This window comes from Mus pahari, chromosome 3 (assembly GCF_900095145.1).
Source record: "Mus pahari chromosome 3, PAHARI_EIJ_v1.1, whole genome shotgun sequence".
Taxonomy (NCBI): domain Eukaryota; kingdom Metazoa; phylum Chordata; class Mammalia; order Rodentia; family Muridae; genus Mus; species Mus pahari.
The window spans coordinates 139,514,185-139,536,012 of NC_034592.1; the positions used below are offsets into that span (position 1 = coordinate 139,514,185).

A 21,828-nucleotide genomic window follows, 5' to 3' on the forward strand; every position below is an offset into this window, starting at 1 on the left:
TCATAACCATCTGTAACAAGATCTGACACCCTCTTCTGGAGTGTCTGAAGACAGCTACAGTGTACTTACATATAATAAATAAATAAATAAATCTTAAAAAAAAAAAAAAAAAAGATCTCATTATCTAGTCTAGGACAGCTGAAGACCTGAGACTGGAACCTGAAGTCTTGCCTGTCTTGCCTCGACCTCCCAAGAAGGTTTTAGTGAGAACACCATTTCAGAAATAACTGGAATGAATTCTGGAATCCAAAGACTTAACCTTTAAAAAAAAATCCAACTCTGCCTTTTTTTTTGTCTAATAATATGACTCTGGAAAGTTACTTAACATCTTTGGTTATCAAAACACCATCTGGGGCTGGAGAGATGGCTGATCAGAAAAGGGCACATACTGTTCTTGTGGAGGGTGAGGTCAGTCCTCAGCACACACTTTAGGCCAGTCACAGCTCCTGAACTCCAGCTCCAGAGGGTTGGATGCCCTCTTACAGCTTCGACAGACACTGTACTCACCATATGCATACCCCCTACCAGCACCCCCATAAAAACATAACTTAAAATAAAAATAGAGCCAGAAGAGATAATTCGGTGGTTAAGAGCACTCACTGCTCTTGCAGAAGGCTCAGCTTCGGTTCTCAGCACCCCTGTGGCAGTAACTCCAACACAGAGTCACTCCAGCATCTGGCCTCCTCAAGGACCCCAGCCACATACACGGTGCACACGTATACATGAAGGCAAAACATTATATATATATATATATATATATATATATATATATATATATATATATATATATATATAAATCTTGCCAGGTGTGGTGACCTACATTTTTAATCCCAGTACTCAGGAGTCAGAGGCAGGTGGATCTCTGAGTTCGAAGCTAGGCTGATCTAGTTCCAGGATAGCCGGGACTACATGCCCTCCGCCGCCCCGCCCCCCAAAGTTACTCTTCTGTAGAGGGTGAGAAAAAAGAGAAACGTTGAGTTTCTATTTTTAAACTATCTTAATGTAAGTCCTTCAATTAGGCACATGGGGCTCCACCCCACAAGAAGTAAATTCACTGAATTTGAAAATCATAACCACGGAGGGACCACTTTCCAAGCGAACACCTCTGGGGATCATGCAAGGGGTTAAGCTTCACACACACACACACACACACACACACACAAAGTTGAGCAGATTCAAAGTGTTGACGGGTGCATGACCAGAAGCGACACTTAAAATTCTTGAGTGGCCAAGTTGTGGAATGTTGGGGTTTCAGTGGTCAACTGAATAACTTGTTCTTATGTTGTAAGAGAAATTCACTCAGTAGCACTCTGCAAATACAATGAGCACATACTGAACTCTACTAGGATATTATGATAGTCAGTGAGAATCCAGAGCTTAACCACCTTCCCTCCCCTTTTAGGAAAACCCCAAATTCCGGGACCAGCTTTAGAGTTAAACTTAAAAGCGCCCAAAATCTCTCATGGGGCCAAGTGTTCCGGGAGCTGCGGTTAGCACAGAAGGGTCTCCCAAGCCAGGTGAGCCTGAAAGACCGCAAGCCACAGCCGGAGGTCTGGGGTAAAGTCTTCTAAGAAGGGCGGGGATCGCTCCTGGCAGAAGTGACAAGTTCCCGAAAAGCCCCTTCTACCAAACCTCCCCGGGCCTCTACTAGGTCCGCCGCCCCAGGGCGAGCCTATGGGCTTGCACTTTACCTGTGCCCACCTCGGATAGCCCGTCTGTCTGTTCGCCTCCCGTCCGGGCGCCTCCCTCTCCGGGTTCGGGTTCCCGCCAGCCGCTTCCCCCAGAGACCTCCGCTCGGCGAGCCTCCCCCTTAGGATGCCTCCCGCGTGGGCTCTCCCCGCTCGGCCCCACGGTCGCCGCCCTTCGTCCCTCAGCCCCGCTACCTCTGAAGATGTCCAGCACTTTCTTCTCTCGGAAACCACGTTTCTTTAAGAAGGAGCACACGTCCTCCGGATCCCAGGTTCGGAGGTCGCTGTTCTGGAAGTCGGCGTCTGCAGACTGGTTCGCTGCTGCACGACGAGTGCTCGGTGGCGTCCTTGGGCTGCCATCGCAGCGGGGCCGCTTAGCCGGCTGCTCCAAGGGTGCTCCCTGCATGGCTACCTCCGACACCCGGGGCTGCGAAGTTAAGTACCGCGGCACCGGCTCGCGCGCAGCCGCACTGACGCCACACCCCAAAAGCGAGTCCATTCAGTTTTGCCAGCCTGCAGGCCTACTGCGCAGGCGCCCCGGACATCAGCCCTGGGAGCGTGGCCTCCCTGGGGCGCTCGCGCCAGGCCCATTGCGCAAGCGCAATGCCTACACGGTCGCCCTCAACTCCGCCCTTGTGTTTCTCCGAAAGGGTGTAGTTATTAGAGAAGCAAAACTGGGTTGTGGTTAAAGGTGGAGACTTTAGTGAGGACCGGACCAAAGAGGGCATCTGTCGCTAAGGAAGGTTCCACCACGCTTCAGATTAAAAGGGTCTTCTGGTGAGCTGCAGGTTATCTTCCTAGAAACAAATGCGTTTTGCCGGTTTCCCAACACTCCAAGCTGTAAACTTGTTAAAATTTAAAAAACCAAAAAAACCTATACGGCAACAAAGCTCCCAGCCCTATCCCAGAGCAGAAAACAATGGATAAGGGACTGGCCCAACTGGAAGACCCTGAAGTGATTGCCAGCAGGTTATCCGACTGTCCTTTTAGATTTCACAGTTCACAGTTAGTTGGCAGCGGACCGCCCTATTATGTCCAAATAGATAGTATTTTTACTAATTACTAGTCAGTGTTCAAATAGCAGGCTTTTTTTTTTTTTTTTTTTTTTTGGCTTTAAGCCATTTTGGAACAGAACCCAAACTTCCCCATAAATCCTTATCCATCCTTTACTAGTACAACAACCACTAATTTATGGCACCTTTTCAGAAACCAAGACACATACACATCTAGGTAATTTAACAGCAGGCAGTACAAATGAGATGTTTAGTGGTGAGCCCGACAGCTGTAAATGATGCTCAGGCATAAAATACAAGCTTGAGGCCCGAGGTTCAATACCCAGTGCCAAACAAGCAAACAAACAAACAAACAAACAACAAGCAAACTAGAAATCGGATGAACCAAAGTATTCTTAGCAAACAATGAAGTTGTGATCAGGGCCCTGTTCTAAAGGCTTTACAAACATCCGCTTAACAAATTTCAGATGTAGGAAAGTGAAGTATAAAAGCTGGGAGGGAGGGGCTGGAGAGATGACTCAGTGGGTAAGACCACAGACTGCTGCTCTTTCAAAGGTCATGAGTTCAATTCCCAGCAACCATACGGTGGCTCACAATCATCTGTAATTGGATCCTATGCCCTCTTCTGGTGTGTCAAGGACAGTATGATCATATACATAAAATAAATAAATAAATCTTAAAGAAAAAAGAAAAAAAAGCTGGGAGCTAAGAAACGACAGACACACTGGGCCTGCTGCAAAAGACCATGCTCTTACTAAATCACTCATTGCCTTAGTCAGTACGCTCTAAAGGAACAGAAATGTTAGAGTAGGGGGGCTGGAGAGATGGCTCAGTGGTTAAGAGTGCTGACTGCTCTTCCAGAGGTCCTGAGTTCAAATCCCAGGAACCACATGGTGGCTCGCAACCATCTAACAAAATCTGATGCTCTCTTCTGGTGTGCCTGAAGACAGCTGCAGTGTACTTACATATAATAAATAAATATTAAAAAAGAGAAATGTTAGAGTAAATATTTATGTGTGTGTTTAAAAGGGATGTATCAGACTGGTGGACAGGATTTAGTTCATGTAGTCCAACAATGGCTGTGAGACTCTGGAAAAGGCCAGGAATGTGGTAACTGTTGTGTCCTGGAGGCCAGTTTTCTGTCATAACAGTCCCCGCCTGGCACTGGAGTCCTGGAGAGCTGCTGGCCCTCTGTCTACACTAGAATCCCAAAGGAGTTGGCTTTTGTCCAAAAGGAAAGCCACAGGACTGGCATAGATGACTGTGCCAATGAGAGCGAGGGCAAGCAGGCAAAGGCGCTGTTGACTGTCTCTCATATCTTTTCATCTGGGCTGCCAGCAGAAGAACCAGAGGATTTAGGGTCTTCCTGTTTCAAATAATCTAACCATCTAATAATTCCCGGAGCAGTCAAGTTGTCTAGCCAAGATCGGTCATCACCCTAGCAACCCCTTCCTTTTTTATTTATTTATCCGAAACAGGCTCACTGTATAGCCTCACTGGGCTTTAAGTTCAGGGACTTCTTCAGGCTCCAAACTGCTGAGATTACACGACTTACTCACCACACTACTTCGTATATTGGTTGTTTTTTTATTTTTGTTTTGTTTTTTGAGACAGGCTCTCACTGTGTAGCTCTAGCTATCCTGGGACCATGTAGACCAGGCTGGCCTTGAACTCCCAGAGATCTGTCTGTCTCTGCCTAGGACCTGTTGCATAGATCCACTGTATATTTTTAAATGAAAACTTGTGTGTGAACACATGTGCCATGGTGCAGGTCAGAAGACGACTTGGAGTTGTTGGCCCAAGTGATCAGGTTTAGGTCCTCAAACTTGGCAACCATTAGTTTTTGTTGGTTACATTGCATAGGGTTTCTTTCTTTTTTAAAGATTTATTTAGTTTATATGAGTACACTGTCACTGTCTTCAGACACAGCAGAAGAGGTCATCGGATCCCATTACAGATGGTTGTGAGCCACCATGTGGTTGCTGAGAATTGAACTCAGGACCTCTGAAAGAGCAGTCAGTGCTCTTAACCACTGAGCCATCTCTCCAGCCCGGCATAGGGTTTCTTCTATTCCAGGCTAGTCTCAAATTCACCGCTTGGCTAAGAATGGCATTGAACTTGTAATCTTTCTACTTCCTCTTCTGTGGTTTGGGGTTACAGTGTGTGCCCCGTACCAATTTCTGCAGTGTTGGAGATCACACCTTAGTTTCATGCAAGGTGGGCAGGCAGTCTGCCAGCTAGTTTACATTTCTAGCCCCCCCTCCACTCCTTTTCTTTTTAAATTGGGGTTTTATCTTAAAATCACGTTCTCTTAGTTAAGCCAACATTTCCAATTACAGTCCCTACAGACTCAAAGCAGGGAGTATAGGGAAGGGGCTGCAAAGTCAGGCCCAGAAAAATGTGTTCCACCCTGTCAACAGGGTACTTGGTGAAAACATCCCAGAGTTGTCAATACTTAGAAACTGAAACAGGAAACTAAAAGAGGTGTATTTTCAATCTACCACACTGATCTGACTCATGACTTATGACAATTTATGGGAAAGTCTTTCTCCATAGCATTAGGCAATTAGAAGTGATACAAACAGGGTTTGAACTTGAGTCCATTGGATTTGCATGCTCTACTTGGCCTAGCAAGATGACTTAATGGGTAAAGGATTTGCTGTGCAAGTGTAGGAATTGGAGTTTGAGTCTAAAACCCTGCAGAAGGGTTTAGCTCTACTCACAGTCCTGGTGACCTCATTACACTTGGTCATCCCAGCAGCCTGGGAAAGCAATCTTATCAAAACAAAGGAGCCCAACCCTCACTGAGAGGAACCACTGCACAAGTTAATCCCTTCCCAAGGTGCATAGTAGCAAGTCAAAAAACATCCATTGTTAAGACTCATTTCGCCAACGTCCTCCCTATTCCAAGAAATTTGTTCGGGACCTCTGACTGGCACGGCCAGATGAACTGTGCAGTTCTGGTCCTGGCTGCAGGAGGCTGGTGACTTCTCCATCTCGCCGACAGCCAACCATCATCACCCTTCATGACTTGCTGTTTTACTTCCTCTTCGTCCTTCACTAAACTTGGCTTCCTGGAGATGCTTTTTCCCTCTATGCAAATTTCAAAGCCAACCCCAAATTCTTAAAATAAATAAATAAAAATAAATCCCAGCTCTTAAGAAGGCAGAGAGAGGCAGGGGGGGGGGGTCTTGAGTTCAGGAGAGCCTGATCAGCATAGCGAGTCCCTGTTTTAACAGTAACCACACAAAGCTTAGAGGGTAAGAATGCTTGCTGAGCAGGTAGGACAACTTGCAACCTGCGCGTGGGGCTCAGCACATCTGTAATTCTAGCAGTGGGGAAAGGGCAGGGGGCGGGGAGAGAGAGTCTTGTTAGCTGTCATGGTGCACATCCTTAAGTCCAGCACTCATGAGGCAGAGGCAGGGGCATCTCTGTGAGCTTGAGGCCAGCCTAGTATACCTAACAAGTACCAGGCTAGGTGGAGCTACATAGTTGTAACCTTCCCAGCCTTGAGGAGGCTAAGCAGACCTCTGAACAGGTCTTATCAACCTGGACAAAGGTGGCAGCTGCAGGTTCCCATGGTGATTTAGCTGTTTGGGCTGCTATGCTGACCTTGCTCTGCAGCATACTCCAGCTGAAGCAGGGGGTGGGTTTGTGGTCCTTTCCTTTTATAAATGCAAAGCTGATTATTAAACTTTGAGCCTCGATCAGAACACAGACTTGGCTTCGTGCTTCTTTCGCTCCCCCTCCCCCTTTTTTTCATTTCCAGCCCTCCTCTTCAGGGTAACCCTTTCTGACTCTAGGCCGCTGGACGGCTGCACATAGTGAGACCTAGTCTTTAAAAAAAGGGGGAGGGGGGATAAAACAAAGAGTGATAGAACAGGGCCCTGCATGTGACCCTCTGGACATTCCGTGTGCACAGGGGCATGCACACCTGCACACACACGAACATGGAGCAGAGTCACTGTATCTGGCATGAATTTTGGAGTGGTGGCACCTAGGCTTGAAGTAACCTTTTGTAAATAGCGATGGATTGCTGAGATTTATGGAGTTATTCTTCCTAAGGATTCACAGAGACGTTGCATAGCTTAGTCCCAAGACATACCTGGTAATCCAGGAGGGAAGCTACACCCAAGAAAAAGCAAGAAATTAATCTTCTCACAACAAATGCTAATGAAGAGACCCGCACAAATATTATTCCACCTCTAACAACACAAATAACAGGAAGCAACAATCAATGGTCCTTAATATCTCTCAACATCAATGGAATAAATTCCCCAATAAAAAGATATAAGCTAAAAGATTGGATACGTAATCAGGACCCAGCATTTTTGCTGCATGCAAGAAACACACCTCAGTGACAATGACAGTCACTACCTCAGAGTAAAAGGCTGGAAAAAAAAAATTCCAAGCAGTTGGTCCCAGGAAACAAGCTGGAGTAGTATTCTAATATACAATAAATATATATAAATAAAAAATATATACTATATATACTATATATACAACATACACAATAATATATATAATATATATAATATAGTATTCTAATATACAATAAAATAGACTTTCAACCAAAAGCTATCAAACAAGATGGGGAAGGACACTTCATACTCATCAGAGGAAAAATCCATCAAGATGAACTCTCAATTCTGAATTTCTATGCCCCAAATGTAAAGGCACCCACACTTGCAAAAGAAACATTGCTAAAGCTCAAAGCACACATTGAACCTCACACAATAATAGTAGGAGATTTCAACATCCCACTCTCGCCAATGGACATATCATGGAAACAGAAACTAAATAGAGACACAGTGAAACTAACACAAGTTATGAACCAAATGAATTTAACAGATATCTATAGAACATTTCACCCACACACACACAAAAAGATTATACATTCTTCTCAAAAGTTCATGGTACCTTCTCCAAAACTGACCATATAATTAGTCACAAAGCAATCCTCAAAAGATACAAAAATATTGAAATTATCCCATGCACTCTATCAGGTCACCACGGACTAAGGCTGATCTTCAATAATAACAAAAACAATAGAGAACCTACATACACATGGAAGCTGAACAATGCCCTACTCAATGATAACTTGGTCTGGGAAGAAATAAAGAAATTAAAGACTTTCTAGAATTTAGTGAACATGAAGACACAACATACCCAAACTTATGGGACACAATGAAAGCAGTACTAAGAGGAAAACCCAGCTCTGAGTGCCTCTACAAAGAAACTGGAGAGATCATACACTAGCAGCTTAACAGCACAAATGACAGCTCTAGAACCAAAAGAAGCAAACACAGCCAAGAGAAGTAGACAGCAGGAAATAATTCAACACGGGGCTGAAATCAACCAAAGAATCAACAAAACTAAGAGCTGGCTCTTTGAGATAGATAAACCCTTAGCCAAATTAACTTGAGGGCACAGTGACAGTAAGTCTCATACAGCTGAGACTTGCTTAGGTAATGGTTCTTTCAGACAACTCCTAGTTCAGTATCTGGAAATTGTCTTGCTCAAAGTGTCTTTTGTGTAACTCAGAACACCAATATGTACATATATTACATACATACACATAGTATTTAGTTAGGGCTGGGGTATATCTCACTGGGTGGTGTCTAAGTCCATGATGGACTCAGATAGACAGAGATAACTGCTGAGTCAAACATTTCATTTTTGTCGTAGTTTCTATAACTTCTAATCCTCATAAGAGTTTCCTTCAGTGCTTATTCTAGGGTTAAGTTCATGTGGTTATTAATACATTTTCATTCATCTATCAAATATGAGTGTTTATTGGACACTTAAAATTTACCTGGCACTGCTCTGGACAGCTAGAACACATCAATAAACTGTATAGGAAAAAATCCCTGCCTTCCTGAAATTCACATTCTACCAGGAAGGACAGCAGTGAACAATAATGTAATTCACAACAGGAGACTTTTCTAATATATCAGAAGCTGGTGTTGTAGAACATTATAGAGCAGGCTAAGATACCAGGAGGAGGGGAGGGCTCATCATGTTGGGTAGGATGGTCAGAACAGGTCTTTGTGATAGGTGACATTTAAGCAGAGGTGATGGAGTTACCTATCTGGTCTAGAAAGGCATTCCGGAAAGAGGAAGCAAGTTCCCCTAAGCAGAAGCACGTCTGGAGCTGAGACATAGAAAAGGGTAAAGAGGAAGCAGTGAGACATGAGGTCAAAGACACGAGCAGAGCGGGCTGGCAGGAAGGCTCAGCGGTTAAGAGCACCGACTGCTCTTCCTAGAGGTCCTGAGTTCAATTCCCAGCAACACATGATGGCTCATAACCATCTGTAATGGAATCTGAAGCCTTCTTCAACAAGGTGTATGACCTCCATTCCTGGGCTCGCCACTGTAGACGTTATAAAACAACTGACTCAGTCAGGTTATCTTTAACTCCTTTAGTCAAAAGGCCAGGTCTCATTCTTGTAAGAAAAGACCGTATTCTGGACCAAGACCACAGATGCTGTCATATCCATGTAACAGATGAAGAAAGCAAGCCCAGAGGTGAAGGGACTTACTGGTCCAGGGTCACACACAAACCAAGTGCCCTGAAACTTGTACTTAATTAGCTTTGATTTTTTTTTTTTCTATGACTTAAACTAAGTCATAGCACTATTGTTTTTGAGACATTGAGTGGCCAGACTGTGGAGAGCCTGGTGTTGTTGTGCATATCTTTAGTCCCAGCACTCCTGGAGGCAGAGACAGGTGGAGCGACATGAGTTCGCAGCCAAGCCTGGTCTACAAAGCAGGTTCCAGGACATCCAAACGAAACAACATAAACTCTTTGTGAGGAGCTAATGGTAAGTCACATTTTAAATATTGTATGGGCTCCTAAATGCAACTGTAGTCATATCAGCCTCTTTTCTGACAGTATGGAATTGCTCGGTAGTCTGAGGAACAACCGGAGGGAGACGTGCTGTTGCTACAGTTAGCTAATATGAAGCATCCGCAGAGCTCTGGAGGAAGTCACAGAGCTCTACTGGCTACTGTTGGTCTGCTGTGTTACTATAGCCGTGCCTTATCTAGATATTAATATAAATGTATGTGCGTGTATAACATAGCCCTTGGTATCTGTCTTAGTCAGAGTTTCTATTCCTGGACAAAACATCATGACCAAGAAGCAGTTGGGGAGGAAAGGGTTTATTCCACATTGCTGTTCATCGCATCATAAAGGAAGTCAGGACTGGAACTCAAGCAGGTCAGGAAACAGGAGCTGATGCAGAGGCCATGGAGGGATGTTCCTTACTGGCTTGCTTGCCCTGGCTTGCTCAGCCTGCTCTCTTATAGAACCAAGACTACCAGCCCAGGGATGGCACCACCCACAAGGGGACCTTCTCCCTTGATCACTAATTGAGAAAATGCCTTACAGCTGGATCTCATGGAGATATTTCCCCAACTGAAGCTCCTTTCTCTATGATAACTCCAGCCTGTGTCAAGTTGACACAAAATTAGCCAGTATAGTATCTGAGTTCTTTTTTTTTTTTTAGATTTTATTTATTTATTATATGTAAGTACACTGTAGCTGTCTTCAGACACGCCAGAAGAGGGCGTCAGATCTTGTTATGGGTGGTTGTGAGCCACCATGTGGTTGCTGGGATTTGAACTCCGGACCTTCGGAAGAGCAGTCGGGTGCTCTTACCCACTGAGCCATCTCACCAGCCCTCTGAGTTCTTTTAGTACATAATTTGAGACTTATCTATGGTATGTGCATACGACACTCATACTATGTATTTATCCGTCAAGAACATCTAGGTTCTGCATACGAGAGAGAACAGGCAGCAAAACCTGCTCTGCTTTACACAGACATCTTGCTTTCCTGCAAATGACATAATTTCGTTCCTACTGCCTATGCAAGAACATAGTTCTCACCATACAGAAAAGAAAAGCTACTTTATTCTGGATATAAGTATGAGTGTCCACAGCCTGGAACACAGACTCGGACTGCCCGAAAAACCACATGCCAATGTGGCAACAGTCCAAGTTTTTATAGTAACGGAACAACGAAAATTATAAATAAAATAGTTAAATAAATTGTTGGAGATACCAGGTAGGCAGATTAGAGTAGACAGATATATTTTCAAAAGATTTGCCCAATAGTAACAAAAATACCAGAACAAACACAGAGTGGGCTAATAAATGATTATTTAGGGGGCTGAGATAGCCCAAGACGATATGACTGTATATCAATTCTCCACAGTCCCTGAAGTTTGTTGCTTGTTTGCTTTTATCAGTCTATCAGTCATAGAGAATGTTTAACAGTAGGTTCATGGGGTGTTCTGTTTTGTTTTGTTTTTTTTTTTTATTTTTGGTGGGGTGACTTAACATTTTTTATGTCTAAATAAAATACCATTGTGCATCACTTGTCTCAATGTTGTGTTAACATTCTTCTTCATCACCTTTGATTGGTTTAATAAAGAGCTGATGGCCTATAGCAGGTCAGGAGAGGAAAGGCGGGACATCCAGCAGAGATAGTAACTCTGGGAAAGAATCAAGCATGGGAGATTCTGTAGCCAGACACAGAGGAAATAACAGGTGCCGGGACTAAAGTAACAGGTCTCGAGGCAGGATGTAGATTACAATAAAAGGGTTAATTAAGATAATTAAGCTAGTGGGGAACAAGCCTAGTTACAAGGCCTAGCAATTCATTAAGTTTCTGTCACTATTGGAACCCTGTGAGTTGAGGCAGTCCTGCAGTATAGCCCACTGTGGGTGATGCCATCTCTGGGTTCTATAAGAAAGCATGATGTTCTGTGCAGGAATAGAAACCCTAAGACAACATCCTTCTTCCTCCACCTCCCCAATGCTGACATTACAGAGGTGTACCACCATGCCCAGTTTTATGTTGTGCTGATTGTGAGACCTAGGGCTTCATGCATGCTAGACAGGAACTCATATCAATTGAACTATACCCCCTACAGGTCCTGCTCATTGGAAGCACGTAGCACCATACAATTCCAGAGGGGGAAAGTCCATGATATCTAGTAGAAGGCATGATGGCAGGAACGGCTGAGACCTGTACCTCAAACTGCAAGCAAGAGGCAGAGAGCAGTCTGGGAATGGATGATGTGACTCTCCCTACCCCTGCAAATGGAGCAAGGGTTACAGACAGGGCTGGGGGGCTGGGGTGGAGGTGGGCAGAGGCCCTATGAGTACTAACGGTAATTACTAATAACACACTGGGGCCAGCTTCGGGAGACATATCACTCTTACTCGGGGTGAATCAAGTGTTAAATAGTTTTGAGGAAGGGGCTAGAAACATCCTGGGTGGGCAAAGGTCATTAGCTGAAGGCTGAGGTACTGAGATACCTCATTAGCATGGGGAGGCATTCCAGGAATCTTAGATGCTAGCTGAGTGGGTTCTTATGTGGAGAAAGGAAGCTGACCCTGTAATCTAGCCCAGGTTTGGTGAAATTCTTCGGGTATTGGGTGTGGGGTCTGAGATCTCCCAGGTTGAGAAGAGGAAGCCTAGAAGACAAGAGGAGTTTGCTTGCTATATTTTACCAAGCTCAGGACTTCCCCGAAGGTCAGACTTCAACCTTAGCAGCAGGACTTTCAGGCAGCATGAATCTTTTGAAACCTCAAGGCCCTCCCCAAGTGACGTACCCCCCTCCAACAAGGCCACACCATCTAATCCTTCAACTACAGAGGTGTGTAAGTAGGGTGAGGCGGGTGGGGTGGGGGCATTCTCATTCAAATCATCACTCTGTGTGTGTGTGTGTGTGTGTGTGTGTGTGCACGCGCACACACATACATATCACACCACACACATATCATACACACCCCATACCCCACATGCATACACCATACACATATCACACACACCACACAAACACCCCTACACACACACACACACACACACACACACACACACACACACACACACACCAGCTCTGACCACAGTTCCCCTGAAGGCTAGCAGAAGGTATTTCATCCCTTGGAACTGTATACAGGCTGTTGTAAGCCTATACACAGTGTGGTATTTTGCAAGAGCAGCCAGTGCTTCTAACAGCTGATTGCTCCAAACCAAGACATGTATTTTAGATAACTGCAGATTTACTTCTAGTTATACAGTAAAAAGTACAATATTTTAAGTTTTTAAAATTCTAATTTTTATTAACTATTTTATATACATTAATACAAAGTCCTGAAAATTGGCAAATTCATTTCTTAAGTTTTTTAACATAGCCACTGAATAAATCTACATTTATATTTTGTACATTAATAATGAAAGTGATACAGTAGTTATTATAGCTACACAGAAATATGTACAAGGACTCAAGACAGACTATTATTTGGCTTATTACAACATGTGTAGATACTACACAAAACACAAGAATATAATTTTCAGACAAGCAAAACATAACCCAAACCTCTTTTTAAAATTTAAAAATAAAACTTTGGTTACCATTCATCATTAATTGGCAGCCAAATCTTAGACTAGTTCAAATGAGCTAGCACTGGATATGTTAGACATGCTGAGCTAGATTGCCAAGCCAACACTTTATATTTTAACATATAAGGTTTGCTGCTAAAAATATTTATACTGATACATCATCTAACTATTAATTTAAATGGCTTATTCACATCCTTCCCGATGCTAGGCACACAGACGAAAAGGTGAACACTAGCGACCTGATTCTTTAGAAGGTTAAACCTCCAGTGTGGGAAGATCCTCAGGGGATCCAGGAGTTACACCCCAAGGGAAACTCATGAGAAACCGTAATTACTGGAACAAAGGGTGATACAAAATAGAAAGGAAAAGCAGCTCTTAAACTGAAACATTTCACAAGGCATGAAGTGATTTTAATGAGAAAACTTCAAATATTTTCAGAAAATTAAATAAACAATGAGAATGAATAATTTAGCTTTTTGAGTCCGGGTCTTGCTATGTAGCTACACTGGCCTGACATTCCCAGCGATCCTGTGTACTGGAATTATAGGCATGTTCAACTGTGCCCAACACAAATGAATGAATGATCTTATCATAATGCTACTTTACTTGGGAAATTTAATTTCTCATTTATCTAAATTTTATTCTCCTAGATGAAGAAACAGTTTCTTATTTTGATAACTACATGACTGAATACAATCACATAAAATAATTAAGGCAAAATCATGAAAATCGTAGTTTTAAAAATGAGTATCCCTTTTACAGGGTTGTAACATCAAGCTAAAAGGTACAGAGCCCAGTTACAAAGCTGCTTTGTACTCAACGAGAGGAAGAAGACAGGAGCACGGACCGTCCCACACACTGGTGGCACCTGAGGGGCAGTTGCTCCAGCAGGTCCACGGCAGGCTGGTCCATCAGTGAGCTCTCCTACTGTGGGAGCTAACCCCAACACAAGCAGACAAGTATCTCAGAGACTCACTGACTGAATATTAAAAAGCACAGGAGACATTTGATCATTTTGAAAAGACAGTTAAAGACTAGTTTCTCCTTAATTCACCCTAAAAAGAAACCCTAGGAACAAACACTAAAAAAAAGAAAATCTTATTACTGTTTATGAAGGCACTTAAAACATTCTTTTCTAATCTACCTCAAAATATATGTCTGTTAGCTATACAGGGTGAATAAATGCTTTAAAAAAGGAGCGTACTTTTGGTGCAAGGTTTTGTATAACCCAGTGATAATGTGAAGGATGGAGCCCCACTCTCTCCAGAACAATCCAAAAGTGCTTTGGTCAGGCAAAGGTAACGTTAATGATTTGCTCTTTCACTGACCACATCTTGTAGTCGCTTAAGTAAAACATCATCATTCTCTTGGCACAGCCGTTTGGCAGGTGAGTCTGCATCGCCACTGATGGCTATCACTCGCTTCTTGGTTTTCTGCTCACCTTGCCTTATCATGTTGTTGATGTCTTTCAAACTCTACAAAAATAAGAGGGCATGTGTAAAAGGCAGGAAAAAGAAATGTTCCGTAAAGAACTAAGCTAACCCTCTTTTCTTTCCCCTATCTTCTATCCCAATCTAAGCACTGGTATAGATTATCTTTTGAATCTAAACCAACTTACAGTGGTGGCTTTTTGAGTGGTTTTAAAAGATGATGTATTCAGACCAGAAGGAGCAGAGGCACTGGGAACCAATGTTACAAATATGAAATTCACAAGTTTTACCACCGACTCTCTGAGTCAGACAGTTTGTGGTAAGGCCTAGCAATCCATGTTGTGTTTATTTAGTGTGTGTGTGTGTGTGTGTGTGTGTGTGTAGGGTAGGGTACATTACAGCTGTGGCATGTGTACAGAGGTCAAGGAACAACTTTTGGGAGTCGGTTTCTCCCTTTGCAGTGTGGGTTCCTGAGACAGAATTCAGGTCATCAGGACAGTGTAGTGTCTTAGGATTTCTCTTTTCTTTTCTCTTTCTTTCTTTTCTTTTCTTCTTCTTCTTTTTTTTTTTTTTTTTTTTTTTTTTTGAGGCAGGGTTTCTCTGTGTAGCCCTGGCTGTCCTGGAACTCACTCTGTAGACCAGGCTGGCCTTGAACTCAGAAATCTACCTGCCTCTGCCTCCCCAGTGCTGGGATTAAAGGCATGCGCCACCACTGCCTGGCTTATTTTAGGGCTTTTATTGCCTCAACAAACACCATGACCAAAAAGCACGTTAAGGGGTACAGGGTTTATTCAGCTTAACACTTCCAGATTACTGTCCATCATTGAAGAAAGTCATGACAGGATCACAAATCCTAGAGGCAAGAGCTGATGCAGAGGTCAAAGACCGGTACTGCTTAGTGGCCTGCTCAGCCTGTTTCCTTATAGAAAAGGATTACACCGAACCAGGGATGGTGGCACCACCCACCATGGGCTGGGCTCTTCACAACTGATTATAGTTGAGAAAATGCCTTACAGCTGGATCTCATGGAGGCATTTCCTCAACTGATGTTCCTTCCTCTCTGATGACTCTAGCTGTGTCAAGTTGCTTTCACTCACTGCCAGCTGCAACCCAAGTTTGTCTGTTTGTTGAATCTCTTCATTTATTCCTTCCTTCCTTAATACGTATGAATGTCTTGTTTGCATATTTGTATGTATGCTGTGTGCATGCCTGGTGCCCACAGAGGCCAGAAGAGAGTGTCAATTCTCTGAGACTGGCAGTAGAAATGGTTATGAGTTACTGACTGGCCGCTGGTAATTGAATGTAGGTCCTCGGAAACAGCTGAGTAGTGTGTGTGTGTGTGACCAAAAATGTATATAAACACACACACGCACACATTTTTTTTTTACTTTTTGTGTGTTTGTTTCTGTTGTGAGAGCATATCACACATGTAGACATGTAGACATCTCAAAGGTCTCAGGCTTGGTGGGAGGGGCATTAACCTGATGAGCCAACTTATTGGTCCCTTTCTTTTCTCCCAGACAGGGTCAGGCTGGGCTTGAACTACTGGAAATCTGTCTGCCTCAGACTGACACATTCCTATTCCTGATTTAACACACTAATGCTGTTACACATCTGATGTGCTTACTGATTGCCGGGGAATGACTCCGATTTAGCTGGTGTGGAGTCAGTGAGTCACCAAAGGTAATGCTGACATTATAGGCTCAGGAGAGGTAGTTCCTGAGACTGCATCCCAGTCGTCTAGAGTGAACGTTCTGCCTGGCCCGCCTGCTAGCTCTCTGTGATTCCACAGGTCTGCAGGACAGGGCTAGTGTTCAGCAAGCTCCCCTGGGAATTCGAACTCTGATTCAGGAGTCACTGCCCTGGATCTCAATGGTCTGATACCTTCTAATCACCTTTATGGGACAAGTCTCATCGTGGTCAGTTTTCCTGGGTAAGTAGAGTAGGAGCTGTGTAAGCATGGAACCAAACAGGAAACGGAAGCATTAAGGAGCTGTGTAAGCATGGAACCAAACAGGAAACGGAAGCGTTAAGGAGCTGTTATTGCACTGACACTCACAATTTGTCTAAATAATCCTGTGGCTTCTAGAAACTTAAGACACTGCTGTGCAGTCCTAGCAATACTGAAAAGCCCATCTCTGACATTCCTCCAACAACACACTGGGTAAAGCTGAAGCCAGGCTCTTCATGACGCAGGCAGAAGAGCAGGCCCTGCTTTCTAACTTTTCACTAACCGGAGGGCAGCTCGGACATCTGGTGAGACGCTTCTCAAAATAAGCAAAAACCAAACCTAAACACCAAACACACAGGGGCAAGAGAAAGGGTTTAGTGGTACCCACTCCTGCCTGAAGGGCCTGAGTCCATTTCAGAGCTTCCACACCCCTGCCATGGGGGCCTGGGGCTCTGCACTCTCTGCAGAGCTCCTACACTTTGTTGAATGTTGCTAACCATGTTTCTAAAAAACTTCCTACCCCAACAATAGGGCTTAGCATCCTCCATTAGCCCCACTTCTGAGACTGTTCAAGCAACTCAACAGCTCAGTGCTGGCATTACAGGTTATGTACCACCACGCATGGTAATAACAGTGTTCCTGGTCACACAAGCATGGTGCAGTTAGTAGTTTATATTTTATTAATGCTAACTTTATAAGAAGAAGATGAACAGCTGCTGGCTGACAAACTGAACTCAAGTTTTAAGAGGTAAAGTTACTTGAAATCCACCTTTTTCATAGTTACTAGAAAATTCTAATCAGAACTCCAACCCTGACCAAGTATGTACAGGAGCTGCTCTTCAGGCTGTCTGTACGCACTGTACCTTAGAAGGGCTGCCGTTGAACTTGTATAGCAGTGCGCTCCTAGGGGTGAGGCCCGCTCCATTCTTGTGTGGAGACACATAGAGGGAGTGCTGCTGGGAGATGCGGCGTGGGGAGCCCGGCTGCTGCTTAATGTGTGGGAAAGGAGAGAGTGGGGGAGCATCCATCTAGAGTGACCCAGAAATCATATTTGTAAGACAAAAGGATAAAAAAACCATATTGTTCTTTGTAGCAATTCTTTGCTAGACGATATCACATTTTAACGGCTTATTTATGGCTGAAAAAGCAAAAACTTGTTATTATTCATTGTTTTCATCAACTATACTAAGCAAGCTAAAGCTTATCTTCTTCAGTTACCTGAGAAATCTTGTACCTAGTCCTGAAGATTCTGGACAAGGTGGGCACACTGGCATGTTTGTAATCCCATACTCAGCCAAGGCAGGCGTATATGCACGCTAGGCTAGCCTGGGCTCTGTCTCTCCAAAACAACGACAAAAGCACAAACGACTGGGACAAATCACAGGCACATGTGGGATCCGGGTTCACACCATGGGGGTGACAATAGGGGTTGGGCTCACTCAATTCCAAGTATCATAAACCAGCCACACCAGACTCTGTACCACAGCAAACAAACCCCCACAAGAAGTCTCCCTGGTTGATAAAGAAGAACAGAAGCACATTCCTGAGCGCTGCCCAAAGAAACGCAACCAGGCTGAATGAAATGACAGATGCAGTCCAGGACTAGAAACTAGGTTCAATACAGAGAACACTGAAATGAAGATGGAATTGCGAGAACTCAGTACAGCCTGGCAAGTAGAAGACAGACCCAGGTCTCAAAAACAATGGAAAAGAGCTAGACCACAAAGGAAAGAGTATAAAACCATATTCAAAAACAGGAAGGGTGTGACAGGCCCCAGACCTTAGCACAACTGACCCCATGATGGAAGTACCATTCAGGCTGTATATATCAGCACACAGCACCACATGCCAAAAGTAAAACAGAGACCCAATCCACCAAAGTGCATACACTTCTGGGAATGCCTCTGAATGTATTACCCTTGGTTTCTGGCTTCTGTAGCTCTGCGTCTGGCTCACTGTTCTTGTTAACTGAAGTGTGTAAGCCCAGGACATGGTTTTTATGCTTAAGAGCTCACCCTGAGCAAGGCTCAGGCTACACTGGGATCCCAAACACTGAATGTGGTTTCTGGCTGGCTAATAAAACCTTTCTATTGGCTTAAATCCACGTCTAAGCAGTCTTCTCTGGACTACCCGCCATTTCTGGAAGGTCTACTGAGATCCCCAGAGACCAGTCTGTCTCTGAGGCCTCGCAGTGTGGAAGAGTCCTGGCAGTGTTCAAAGAGCTCCTGGAACAACCTAAGTGCTACTTCCCTAAGAATCCCTCTGGTCATTTGCTGCCTAAAGCTGGGGAAGAATCTGACACTTCCACCCCAGAAGGGAACAAGTTAAAAAGTTGCCTGGCCTGTCACCTCTCAGGGTAACTGTGGTTAAGGAGCCATCTGTTGCCATACCAGGAGAGGTCAGAACTGTTGACCCAGTGTCTGGATCCACAGGAGACCTCACTGGGTTCAGCTTGTCTTGTCTGCCTGTCTGTCTGTCTATGTATTTGTCAGTTCTGTTTCCATGTATTGACCAGTGGCTGTTTTTGGTGTGAGATCACTCCCACTGACCCTGACTTAAGATCTGCCTCCTCACGCTGGGGACCTGAATCCTTTTGGCTCTGTCAGGCTTCCCCCAAAAGTTCAAAACCCTTCATTTGTCTTAAGCCAGAGCATTCCCTTGTTTCTTCCCTGACTGGTCTGTAGAGTTGGTTCCTGTATGGGGAGGTGGGGAGGGGCTGAACCTTTCATGGTGGTGGTGGGAGCTGACATCTAAGCACAAAGGGAGGGAGAAATTCTATTTCTATTGTCTACTGGTTATCCAATACAAAGTGGTCAGTCCTGAAACCATACATATAAATGCCGAATTAAATGGACTCAGCAGGTTATATTTATATATTTATGCATATATGCATACATATATGCGTATATACCCACACATATACATACATACATATACCCCCCCCACACTCACACACACGTTATAATAATAAAGAAAAAGAAGCCATCAATTTGAGAGGGGATTGTGGGGAACATGGGAGGAACTGAAAGTGGAAGGGATAAATTATATAAATATAGTTTAATTAAAATTAAAAAAAAATTGAAATAGCAAGATTTAAAACTTACTATATGGTCCTGATTGGATAAATCATACTTCAATGCAAACGACTTCACTCTTCCTACATATATTGTATTGTAGAATTTGATAAGGTCACCTCTTTCCTCTTTCACTGGTTCATTGGAACAGTTGGGAGTCTTTGTGGCATCTTCTATGTCTGTTAAGAAGAATTCAGCATTGTGATAGGTATTCTGTAATATTAAATTAATAACTTGGATTATATTTCTTTTAAGAAAATAAATAAAAATTCTTATAAAAAAGCAGTTAAAATTCTCAGAGAAATCTATCTGCACACTTCACAAACCACACTGGGAGTGTAGTGGCACAAGCCTGTGATCACAGTACTTGGAAGGCTGCGCAGGAGGGGGAAGAGCCAAGAGTCCAAGCTAGCCTGGGCTACACCAGGAGACTATTAAAGAAAGAACCCAGCTAGAGTGTACAGAGTGTAGAGAAGTGTGATTGTGTGGACTGAGTGTGGTGCTGATGTCTCTAGTGACAGCTCAGAGCACATTTCACGAGGGCAGTTTTGAGTTCACAGTCACCTATGGCCTTTATTAAAGGGAACCAGCTCTGGTTAAGTCTTAAGCAACTTCAAAACGGGAAGCAGGGAAACACCCTGAGTTCTGAGGCCGAGAAGGCCCACAGATACTCATCCTGGTTGTCTGAAGTAGTGGAAGGATTCTAAAAGGCAAAGCGTATGTTTATAGGTTAAGAAAGATGCAAAGTGAGCCGGGCATGGTGATGCACATCTTTGATGCTGGCACATAGAGTTCTAGGACACCTGGGGCTACACAGAAAGACCCTGACTCAAACAACAACAACAACAACAACAACAACAACAACAACAGGATGGATTGCTTGTGTTTATCTTCTTGCAAATGCAAGGAGAAGAAGTTGTAGGGCTTGTTGTTATTTTGGAAAGTTTTATTCTGTAGTAGACTTGCAGCCCTTTTTCTGCCTCAGCCTCCAGAGTGTTGGGATTTAGGCCTGAGCCAGAACTGGCCCGCACATTCTAGGACTCTTGTTTCTCCTGCATAACAGGAATTCTAGTTTTCAATTGTTATCCCCTCAGCTGTTAAAACAGAAAACAAAGTTCACTCCAATGTGCTGTCTTATCTGTTGGCACCACCTGAATTGACTTCAAGCAGAGCTGCAGTCTGCTCATTTGCCAGGAGCTATGTAGGAGAAGCTAAAAACTAGGAGGTGATCTTCCTGAGATGGTTCTGCCATAGAATGTCATTGTGTGACTGTCATGGTTTGAATATGCTTGACCCACGGAGTAGCACTATTTGGAGGTGTGGCCTTATTGGAGTAGGTGTGTCACTGTAGGTGTGGACTTTAAGACCTTCATCCTAGCTGCCTGGAAGCCAGTCTTCTTCTAGCTGCCTTCAGATGAAGATGCAAAACTCTCAGCTCCTCCTACACCATGCCTGCCTGGATGCTGCCATGTTCCTGCCATGCTGATAATTGACTGAACCTCTGAACCTGTAAGCCAGCCCCAATTAAATGTTGTCCTTATAAGAGCTGCCTTGGTCATGTATCTGTTTACAGCAGTAAAAATCTAAGACAAGCCGGGCGTGGTGGCGCATGCCTTTAATCTAAGCACTAGGGAGGCAGAGGCAGGTGGATTTCTGAGTTCGAGGCCAGCCTGGTCTACAAAGTGAGTTCCAGGACAGCCAGGGCTATACAGAGAAACCCTGTCTCAAAAAAGACATAAAAAAAAAAAAAAAAAAAAAAAACTAAGACAATGACAGATTTGCTTCTCTAGGTAAGGCTGAGGATATTAAATCTGAGGAAAGATTCCTGATATTAACATGCTTTCCCTGTTATTATTAAATATATAACAATCACTAGATACTTACCCACCCTTCTGAGCAGATTTCTACAGACCTACAAAGATGTACAACGTTGTAGTGATGCTATATAGAAAAATAGATAATGATTCTATAGAATTCCTGACTTGATTCAAGTAATTTTAGGAAGACAGTTTTTAGAGATGGTCATAGTTGCTAGAAAGATGTAATAAACTTAGAATCAAGAATGGAATGCGCCCACTCCTCAGAGTAGTAGGTAAGGACTGCATAATAAGAAATACAATGAGCTTTACCAATCACACTAAAAAGAGAACTAGACTTGGTATAATTTTGTGTTCAAAGAAAAACATTTAGGTCTAAGGATAAAGTCACAGGTGTGCACTACGTTAAGGCAAGGCCATGTAAAAACTGTTGTTTGA

General features: G+C 43.7%; 2 protein-coding genes across 4 annotated transcripts in view; both read right to left on the minus strand.

The window, feature by feature from the left end:
- Samhd1 (SAM and HD domain containing deoxynucleoside triphosphate triphosphohydrolase 1) overlaps positions 1-2,212 on the minus strand; it is a 37,071-nt gene extending 34,859 nt beyond the window's left edge. For both annotated transcript variants that reach the window (XM_021193534.2, XM_021193535.2), the window contains exon 1: positions 1,884-2,212. In XM_021193534.2, coding sequence (XP_021049193.1) covers positions 1,884-2,187 — 304 coding nt within the window. In that variant the 5' untranslated portion in view covers positions 2,188-2,212. The remainder of the gene's footprint in view (positions 1-1,883) is intronic.
- A 10,603-nt stretch (positions 2,213-12,815) lies between these two features.
- Rbl1 (RB transcriptional corepressor like 1) overlaps positions 12,816-21,828 on the minus strand; it is a 58,498-nt gene continuing 49,485 nt past the window's right edge. For both annotated transcript variants that reach the window (XM_021193047.2, XM_029536688.1), the window contains exons 20-22: positions 19,604-19,752; positions 17,363-17,527; positions 12,816-14,593 (exon numbers count right to left, since the gene is read on the minus strand). In XM_021193047.2, coding sequence (XP_021048706.1) covers positions 14,423-14,593; positions 17,363-17,527; positions 19,604-19,752 — 485 coding nt within the window. In that variant the 3' untranslated portion in view covers positions 12,816-14,422. The remainder of the gene's footprint in view (positions 14,594-17,362; positions 17,528-19,603; positions 19,753-21,828) is intronic.